At 42.2% G+C, this 11,180-nt stretch overlaps 1 protein-coding gene across 1 annotated transcript; it reads right to left on the bottom strand.

The window, feature by feature from the left end:
* Positions 1-732: 732 nt before the first annotated feature.
* On the bottom strand, positions 733-1,146 carry LOC136526640 (uncharacterized). The gene has a single exon (XM_066519241.1). It carries the CDS (start codon positions 1,144-1,146, stop codon positions 733-735), a length of 414 nt encoding a protein of 137 aa, XP_066375338.1.
* Positions 1,147-11,180: the final 10,034 nt, after the last annotated feature.

Genomic DNA, 11,180 nt, shown 5'->3' with positions numbered 1-11,180 from the left:
CATTTTTAAGGATTCAATTTATCGCTGAACCTTCAAAAGGTTTGTGAATGTTGTGGCCAAGTTTGCGATTAGGTTGCTAGCTTGAGCCATTTTCACCACTACATCATCTACATAGACGATGATTGTTGGTTTTGGCCACTCAACTTGGTCAGGTTGGTCGGGTTAGTCAATTTGGTTGGTGAAGCATCGCTGCATGCACCGTTGATAGGTGGTGCCAGCGTTCTTCAGACCGAAAGGCATGGTTATGTAGCAGTACGAACCATAAGGGGTGATGAAGGAAGTCATGACCTGGTCAGACTCTTTCATTGTGATCTAGTGGTAGCCTGAGTAGGCATCCAGAAAGGAGAGGATTTCACATCCTGAGGTGGAGTCGACTATCTGGTCTATGCATGGCAAAGGAAAATGGTCGTTTGGACACACCTTGTTGAGGCCAGTGTAATCAACACACATTCTCCATTTCCCAGTCTTCTTTTTCTCAAGAATAGGATTAGCTAGCCTATTGGAGTGGTATACCTCTTTGATGAATCTGGCTGCCAGGAGTTTGGTGATCTCCTTGCCTATGGCCCTATGCCTCTCGTCGTCAAAGCAACATAGGCGTTGCTTAGTAGGCTTTGAGCCTAGGACAAGGCATAATGCATGGTCGGTGACCTCCCTTGGTATGCCCGGCATGTCAGAAGGTTTCCATGTGAAGACATTGCGATTGGTGTGTAGGAAGTCAGCGAGCTCGCTCTCCTATTTGGCCAGGAGCTGGGTCCCGATCCATACCGTCTTGGTTGGGTCGGTGGGGTCGATCCCCACCGCCTTGGTTTCCTCGATCGGGTGGAAGGCACTCGAGGAGGTCGGCTCGTTGTAGTCTAGGACTGCTAGAGTCGATGAATTCCCGAGCTCTGGGAGCTCGGTGGAGTTGATGACGGTGGTGGCGAGCTTGTAATGCTTGTGGTCGCACGTGTAGGCATGCGAAAAGGTGCTACCTACGGTGGTGACGCTGTTCGGTCCCAGCATCTTCAACTTGAGGTAGGTGTAGTTGGGGATCACCATGAACATGGCATAACATGGCCACCCCAAGATGGCATGGTAGGACCCTGGAAAGTCCACCACCTTGAAGGTGAGGACCTCCGAGCAGAAGTTGGCTCGGTCACCAAACATGATGGGCAGGTCGATCTGCCCAAGCAGGTACGCCTACGTCCCTAGGATCACGCCATGGAAGGGAGAGCTCACTGGACGGAGCTCTAATCGGAGGATGCGCATGGCGTCAAGGGTGTCGACGTAGAGGATGTTGAGGCCACTGCCTCTATCCATCAGCACCTTGGTGAGGCATTTCTTACGGATGATGGGGTCGACGACGAGCGGATAGTGACCCAGTCAGGTGATGTGGGAAGGATGGTCTCTCTGATCAAAAGTGATCGGGGAGTCCGAGCAGCTAAGGAAGAGGGGATGGCTGACTCGATGACACATGCCTCTCTATAGCATACCTTGTGCTAGCGCTTGGAGTGGATGGCGTCAGATCCCTTAAAGATCATGAGGCATTCCTTAGGGTCTGGGAAGCCGTCATCATCCTTGCCCGCCGTGCCTCCTTTCTTGGCCGCCTCCTCCTTGCCTTTCCCTTCCTTTGGCTTGCTGGCCTATCACAGAAAGCACTTGAGGAGCTTGTAGTCCTTATAGAGGTGCTTGATGGGGTAGGCATGGTTGGTGCATGGACTCTCCATGAGCTTGTCGAAGTGGTTGGGTTGGCCCTACATGGGCTGCTTGCCCGCATGATCGGTCGTGGCGACCAAGGCTAGGTTGGCCGGTCGGTGCCGATCCTTCTTATTCTACTTGCCCCTTTGTGTGGAGGGGCCTTCACCTTGGTCCTGCGCTTGGCCTTGGCCTTGTCCTGACCTCCGCTGAAGACTGCCCCGACCGCCTCCTCGTCGAAGGCGTGGTTCGTGGCGATGTCGAGCAGGTCATGGGTGGTCCGGGGCTTCACACAGCTGAGCTTGTGGATCAAGGACTCACAGGTTGTCCCAGAGAGGAACGCGCTGATGACGTTCACATCGACAACATCAGGAAGGGAGTTGCACCGCTTTGAGAACCTACAGATGTAATCCCGTAGGGACTCATTGGGCTCCTGCTGGTAGCTCTTAAGGTCCTAGGAATTCCCAGGACGGACATATGTCCTCTAGAAATTGTCAACGAAGACCCTCTTGAGATCCGCCTAGTCGCGGATGCTGTTAGGCAGAAGGAATTCGAGCCATGATTGAATATGCTCCCCCACGTAGATGGGGAGATACTAGATGATGAAGTGGTCATCATCCACTCCTCCGACTCAGTAGGCGAGCCGAAAGTCTTCGAGCCATATACCGAGGTTGGTCTCCCCAGTGTACCTGGTGATGTTGGTGGGTGATCGGAAGCGCTGTGGGAACGACGTTCTCTGGATGCGATGTCCGAAGGCCCGTCGCCCCAGGCCATCTAGGCTAGGGCTCCAGTCGTTCGATCAGCCACCATGCCTGGGGTGTGAGTCCTCGCGCTCCTCGATGGTCAGGCCGGGGCCTATGCCACCTGCTCTCACCACCACTCGATAGACGTCATCATCATGCCAGGCATGGCATCGATTGTTGATGACACTGCAAGCTTCATGGTTTGGCTCGAGGCGTTTGCGCATAGGTGGTCAGTGTGGAGTGGGCACCGGGTCAGGCTGCGGTGCAGCCACGGCTTCTTGCCCCACACCTAGCAACAACTGTGGTGAGTGGACGAAGCGATTTGGCTGGTGCATCCCCAGTCCTTCGGTTGGGCAAGAGGCCGCGAGTCAGTGTCCACTAGCGCCCGGAGGTTCCGGTGGATTGCCTGTTCCTGGCGCGACCAAATAACATTGTCGCGCCACATGCATTGGCGCGGCAACATCCGCAATGTCAGACGGCGTTTTCGACGTGGAAAACGCTATCACGCCACTCCCGCTAACATAACAGTATTGTTCTGTTGTGCCACCGGAAGTGGCGTGACAAGACCAAACCTTTGAAAAATCATAACTCTTTGATACGACTTTAGATGAAGATGAAATTTATATGAAAATTGTAGCTCTCGATGAGATCTACAACTTTGTAATTTTGAGTTTTTTCAATTAAGGAAGTCAAAATGCTCAAAAAAGTAATATAAAATTTCTGGAGCATAATAACCGCGTACAAGTGCTTGTCGTATTAGAAAAATAATATATTTTTTTGTATGTTGTCAACAGAAAATACTTTTTACATTAAAATTGTAGCCCTCAATGAGATCTACGACTTTGTAGTTTTGAGTTTTTACATTTGAGATAGTTAAGATGCACGAAAAAATAATATAAAATTTCAGTAGCATAATAATCGCGTATTAGCGCTTGTCGCGTTACAAAAATAATATTGTTTTTGTATGGTGTCAAATAAAGATACATTTTATATCAAAGTTGTAGCTCTTAGTGAGATCTACAACTTTTATTTAAAAAGTATTTTTATGTGACATCAAATAAGAAATATATGATTTTTCTAAAAAGATAAGCTTTGATGCACCATTAATATGCTTCTAAAACTTTATATTAGTTTTCAGAGTATGTTAACGACCTCATATATGAAAACTCAAAACTATAAACTTGTAGATCTCACTAAAGGCTATAACTTTGATATAAAATATATCTTCATTTGACACCATACAAAAACGATATTATTTTTCTAATGTGACAAGCACTAGTATGTGATTATTGTACTGCTGAAATATTATATTAATTTTTCGTGCATCTTAACGATCTCAAATGTAAAAACTCAAAATTATAAAGTTGCAGATGTCATTAAGAACTATAATTTTCATGTAAAAAGTATCTTCATTTGACAACATACAAAAAAAATATTATTTTTCTAATACGACAAGCACTTGTACATAGTTATTATGCTCCTGAAATTTTATATAATTTTTTGAGCATCTTAACGTCCTCAAATAAAAAAAAATTAAAACTATAAAGTTGTAGATCTCATCGAGAGCTATAATTTTCATATAAATTTTATTTTCATCCGATGTCGTATCAAAGAGTTATGATTTTTTAAAGGTTTTGTCTTGTTACGTCACTCCCAGTGGCGCGACAGAATAATACTGTCAAAGCCAGCGGGAGTGGCGTGACAATATTTTCCATGTCGTAAATGCCGTCTAATGTGGAATATGTTGCCGTGCCAATGCATGTGATTCGACAATGTTATTTGGTCACGGCAGCAGTGATGGCATGACCAAAAGGGTCAAATCCATATTTTTTTAGAAGCTATTATTATTAATATATTAAATAAAAAGGATTAAAAAAATAAAAATTCTCCCCAAGTTTGTCATGCGCTGAGAGATAGACCTCTGATTGATAAATTTGGATATTTCTTATGCCGCGTTTTATTGATGTTTCGTATCACCAACTAGTAAATTGATGATCGTGCATTTATCCAAATGGCTTAGCTCGTTAGCAGCCTATCCCCGTTGTCCCATCTGGTCGACTCCAGAAGGGGCCGCGACAATGCTACTCTCCATGGCTCTGCCTACCCATCCACCGCTCTACGCTGCGTTGCAGAGAAGAAGAGTGAAAAACGCATCTTGCAACCATATGTTTCAAGTGTTTTAGATGTTTTAGAGATATATTGCAAGTGGTTCATACGGATGTTGCAAAAGTAGATCGGGATGATGCATTTATTGCCATAGTTCTACACGTACGTTGCAAGCTTCTGTTCCTAATGTTTCATCTATTTTTCAGACGTATGTTGCAAGTGTGTTTATTTGGATGTTGCATATGTTTCATACATATGTTGTGATTGTTTTATCGGGATGTTGCACATGTTTTATAATGGTTTTTAAGTGTTTTCAGGTGTTTTTACAAGTGTTTTGGATGCATGTTTCAAGTGATTCATATACCTTCAGACATATGTTGCAAATGTTGCATCTAGGCCCTTGTTTAGTTCCCTTGGATTCCAGAATTTGGCACTATGCAAAAAGAAGATTCCCCATCACATCAAACTTGCGGTATATGCATAGAGTACTCAATGTTGACGAAATCAAAAACTAATTACACAGTTTAGTTGTACTTTGCGAGACGAACGTTTTGAGCCTAATTAGTCAATGATTGGACAATTATTAACAAATTAAAACAAAATGCTACAGTGTATTCGGGGCTGTGTAGGCCCCTCGTGGGCGCATAAAAACACAAGCTTCTAGATGCCCTCTTTGTCTGTCTGAGCACTGTAACATGAACTGCCCAAAATTGAAGTCCTACCAAAACAAACACGTACTACCGCGCGCAGCGGTGCCGAATACAACCATGACAGCGACTTCTGCGTGCAATTGAAAAGTATGGCTCCTGGCCTCCTGCACAAGCCAGTGTCCCGTTCGGTCACACATACAGTACACAAGATGTCGGGAATGGCCTTAGATTACCTCCAACACAGCGTTTAAAATACAACACCCATTCGATGTTTGAGTAACGCTATAGGTAAAAGGTTCAATATCCATTACATATCTTCTGCAACAACAGAACCCAAAAGAGAATCATGTCTGTAAATGAGTTTTCAGGAGAGAGGATACTCATATTTAGGTTGTGCCTCTTAGGTAACCCAAAATTAGTCTCCCGTATAGGTACTCTATTGAAGACTGATTTTAGGTCTCCTGATATTAAAATTTTCCCCTATTTTTTCAGTGTATTTTTTGGCTTTCCACGTTACTGCCGGTTTTATATCAGTATCGGTTTATAAGAACAGACAACGATGTTAATTCTTCATCACTGTCAGTATGTCATTGTCGGTTTAAAATCCTATTGTGATAGTGGTTTTTGAACCGACAGTGATGTTAAGTTGTGGAGTAGCGACAAATATGCTGCCGCGCGGACCGCCGCTCCGCCGCCGTCGACCACTACTTGCGGCCGGGTTGTTGGTGTGGTTCGATCTTCCGGCGCGGCGCAGTCTGGACGATTATCTATGACGCGCATGCATGCATGTTGCATGCAACTTGCGGCAGCCTGCAGGTGGATTGGATCGGGGGATGGGGTGGGGCGAGTTGCCTTTGCAGCGGCAGCGGTGCATGCATGTGCTCAACCGGCCGGCATGATTAGATGCTCATCGTCATCACATCTAGCTCATCCAGCAGACGATGGACCAATCGATGCATGAATCGGCGAGCGATTCCCTTTTGCCAGTGAGAGTATCTCTACCATAGTCATGCATGCCTGTTCGTTCGTTTTCTTCATTTCTTCTCTCTTCTGTTTTGGAGAAGGACCTACGAACAATCATGATTCAAGATTTCACAAAGGTGGTTTATTAACTCCGATCTTATGGTCACAATGATCTCTCACAACCATACCATATCAATGATTAATTATGTTAAAGAGCAACCACAATTAGATAAAAAAGTAATCTTATGGTAATGAATGCGCTCTTGTGGTGCGCCATATTATACACTACTCGTAAGGTTAGGCTGACCGCTGACCCTGCTTTTAAATAAACAAATATTTTCTTTCTCCATGACTACCTATCTCCCCTCCACTACTTACAGAAGTTGGCACCCAATATACTTCCTGCTAGTTACCGATACTCACTCTTTGGTTTTCGTGCCGTAAGTTTAACTCGATTTTTAGAAAATATGTGTAACATTTGTATCTCTAAATAAATTTATTAAAAAATTAGATTCAAATATCTTTTCGATGATACCAATTATATACCATAAATATTAATATTTATAACATATATTTTGTCAAAATTATTTCTCAGAAAGCGAAAACGACATATATTTCGGGACGAAGAGAGTATGCTGCAGGTTTCTGCAGCATAAGGTCACTCTCAGCTTAAGAATTAGATGCTTTCTATGGCTAGTAATTAGTATACCAACTAAAAAATGCTAATTATATATAGTTACTAAAGAGAAAAGAAAATTGTTATTTATATAGAAAACTATATCTACGTGAGAACTAAGATACAAGGAGACTTGATTGGCCGATGCGATCTTAGAGAGAAGCGCTACTTATATATACGTAGAACCACTTATATATGTATGGGTCCATAATTTAATACCATCACTTCTCTCCTTGCTAGCATCGAAGAATTGCCTAGTGAGCTTGTTTTTTTTCCCCCTTGTCCTCTCTCGTCTACACATGCATATCGATTCGTGAGAGCATAGTCAGCCATAAAATCGCTACCTCAAATCTTGTTGGGATGACCTAACTGTAATAAGAGAACCTATCGAAGAGGTAGACGTTTACCCTACCTGTTAGATTATTTGAAATGGTAAAAGACGACGTTCGAGCTTCACTATATTGTCCATCGTGGAATAATAGGTTAAACATAGATTAATATATATTTTTTTATAATTGGTTCTACCACCAACTAAGTACCTATTAGCTTTTATTAATCCATGGTTAGTTCATTTTAATTACTCCTCCTATTTAGAATGAAAATTAGAATTAAGTTTTAATCAGGTGGTCCGATTCCTCCTTTATTTGTGAGGATGAAGCTAAATGTTCTATCATTCTTTAAAATTTTTTAGTCAGGTGTACTCGGTTGATCCAAACATCCTAATAAGAGCACCTCCAAGAGCCTTTTTAAAACTTACTCTTGAAATCATCGTTTGGAGAGCCATTTATATAAAAATCATTTTTATACCTTTTTCACTCTTCAAAAGTTTTTATATATATCTTGGTTGCACTCTATAGAACCATTTTCATTTTCTAACTTTATTGGCTAACGAGAAATTCAGAATAGAAGATAGCTATATTTAGATAACCATTTAAAAAGCTTTTGAAAGATTTTTTTTATTAAAATCTCTACTTCTAACAATTAGAAAGGAGTTGCTCTAAACTCCCATGGTATTGAGTTACTAGCGGTGGTTTTTTTTACAACAAGCATCTTTATATCAACAGCAACGCGCTGCAATGATAGATATAGAGTTTAAGAGCCCGTTCGGCTGGGCAAAATCGGCTGGCTGGGCTGCTGTTCGCTGGGCTGATCAGCCCAGGCGTTCGGCTGGCCCAAGTCCAGCCGAATGGCTATAAAGCCAGCCTTCCAGCCGCGTCACTCAGTCGCTCACTCACTCACTCCGAACGCTAGCTGATTTCCTCCCTCCCTCACTCCATCCCCCGCGCCCCCACGCCTAGGGTTTCCGCCGCGCGTGTCGCCGGCGGTGTGAGCTCCGCATCTCCGCTCGTTCCCCGGCGCCGTCGAAACCATCAAGTGTGTCGAAGAAGAGCGCCGCATCCCCCCTTCAACCCGCCGATGTCGCCGCTCTTCCGACGGCAAGCAGGTACTCCCCGGATCCGAGTTCACCTCCCTCCCTCCCCACCTGTTCGGACACCGCCGTCGTACCCGCCTTCCGGATCCGACGCCGCCGTCGTTCCCCTCGACCCCCACTGGATCTGACCCCCACGTGCTCCTATTGCAGCTGAGCCCGCCCGCCTCCAACGGATCCGCCTCTCAGTTCGCCGAATTCGCCAGCCTTCTCGCCGGATCTGGCACACTGGCACCGTCGTCCGCTTCGTCCTGCTCCTCTCCTGAAGGCAGGCACTGCTTCCGCCGTTCAAAACGCGCCAAGACTTCTGGCAAGGCAAGTCCTCTTCTAATACGACCTAAATCCACTGTTTGTTAGCCTTAAAAGTGCTGCAAATTTTATTATATGCTGCAATCATCATACCATACAATTTGCAAATGCCAACATATGTCCACTGATCATGCTAACTGGGATGAAGCCACCTTGAGGACCTTTCTCAAATTAGTCATAGAGTAGAAAAACCTCTTGCACTAGAACCAACGAGGCCTCACGACCGTCGGGTGGAACAATCTGTACCCACAATTCGAAAACAAAACAAAGTTGGGTTATGACAAGAAACAACTTCAGAACAAGTTGAGTGACCTAAAGCGGTCATATTTCGCTTGGCGTGACCTTCAAACCCACACTGGCTTGGGCCATGACCCAATCACAGGAGGAGTCGCACTTGACCCCTCATTTTTTGAGATGGCAATAGGGTACTTCCTTCCACCTATTTTCTTTTTAACCCACTGACTACCAAGTACTAGGGATGGTCCTATTTTATTCGGCCTAACTTGTGGCATCATGGCATGTGTGCAGGAACATAGCCAATTGGCTGCGCAGCGGACCAAAGTTACTTTCCCTCCTCCTAAAATTCCTGTCACATCGAATGTTTGGACACATGCATAGAGTATTAAATATAGACTAATTACGAAACTAATTGTACAACTTGCGACTAATTTGCGAGACGAATCTTTTAAGCCTAATTAGTCCATGATTTAACAACGTGGTGCTACAGTAAACATGTGCTAATGATAGATTAATTAGGCTTAAAAAATTCGTCTCGGAAATTAGCATCCATCTATGTAATTGGTTTTGTAATTAATTTATATTTAATACTCCTTATTAGCCTCTAAATATTTGATGTGACATAAATTTTAGGAACGACTAAAGAACCAAACACCCTCTAACGCAGGAAGAAGAAACGCACACGTCAAAAACCAGCAGGAAACAACCGCATCCAGCCAAGTTCATTGCACTCTGCGACGTGAAGTTAATGGTACTCCCAAACTGCGACACATCACGGATATGTTTGAAAAAGGGTCGATTGAGCCGTTATTGCACTGCCCATCGAATCCAGGATGATGGAAATTTCACGGCGCTAGCTGCTTTCTTTTAATTTGATGCTTAACTGAACTGTTGTTTTCAACGACGACAAGTGTACGTGTTGCGATGCAAGCAAATGCGTAAGAATGTAAGCTACCACAAAAAAAAGAGACACAGTTTAGAAAATTTTCTTTGCGAGGAGTTTAGAACAACAAGCTAATATATATAACTCCATTACATTCTTTGTAAAAAAAAACTACATTAGATTCTTTGTCAAAAAAAAAAACTCCATTAGATTTAAGAGTAAACCAAGAGATCTCTTCAATTTGTCTATCTTTCGTTTGAGACTTGTCGTTAAATTGCTTCCCAGGGATTTTTTTTAATTTTTAATCCTTTTATTCAATATTTCAATAATAATCGTTCCTAAAAAAATTTGCGGATTTGGCGCGACCAAATAACGATGTCGCGCCACATGCATTGGCACGGCAACACCTGCAATGTCAGATGGCGTTTTCGACGTGGAAAACGCTACCACGCCACACCCGCTGACGTGACAGTATTATTCTGTCGCGTCACCGGGAGTGGTGTGACAAGACCAAACCTTTGAAAAATCATAACTCTTTGATACGATTTTAGATGAAGATGAAATTTATATGAAAATTGTAGCTCTCGATGAGATCTACAACTTTGTAATTTTGAGTTTTTTCATTTGAGGAAGTTAAAATGCTCAAAAAAGTAATATAAAATTTCTGGAGCATAATAACCACGTACAAGTGCTTGTCGTATTAGAAAAATAATATATTTTTTGTATGTTGTCAACTGAAAATACTTTTTACATTAAAATTGTAGCCCTCAATGAGATCTACAACTTTGTAGTTTTGAGTTTTTACATTTAAGATAGTTAAGATGCACGAAAAAATAATATAAAATTTCAGCAGTATAATAATCGCGTATTAGGGCTTGTCGCATTACAAAAATAATATTGTTTTTGTATGGTGTCAAATGAAGATACATTTTATATCAAAGTTGTAGCCTTTAGTGAGATCTACAACTTTTATTTAAAAAGTATTTTTATGTGACATCAAATAAGAAATATATGATTTTTCTAAAAAGATAAGCTTTGATGCACGATTAATATGTTGCTAAAACTTTATATTAGTTTTCAGAGTATGTTAACGACCTCATATATGAAAACTCAAAACTATAAACTTGTTGATCTCACTAAAGGCTACAACTTTGATATAAAATATATCTTCATTTGACACCATACAAAAACGATATTATTTTTCTAATGTGACAAGCACTAGTATGTGATTATTGTGCTGTTGAAATATTATATTAATTTTTCGTGCATCTTAAAGATCTCAAATGTAAAAACTCAAAATTATAAAGTTGTAGATCTCATTGAGAGCTACAATTTTCATGTAAAAAGTATCTTCATTTGACAACATACAAAAAATATATTATTTTTCTAATACGACAAGCACTTGTACGCAGTTATTATGCTCCTGAAGTTTTATATAATTTTTTGAGCATCTTAACGTCCTCAAATAAAAAAAACTTAAAACTAAAAAGTTGTAGATCTCATCGAGAGC

The sequence above is a fragment of the Miscanthus floridulus genome, chromosome 19 (assembly GCF_019320115.1).
Source record: "Miscanthus floridulus cultivar M001 chromosome 19, ASM1932011v1, whole genome shotgun sequence".
Lineage (NCBI taxonomy): Eukaryota > Viridiplantae > Streptophyta > Magnoliopsida > Poales > Poaceae > Miscanthus > Miscanthus floridulus.
This window is presented reverse-complemented; position numbering and strand designations above follow the sequence as displayed.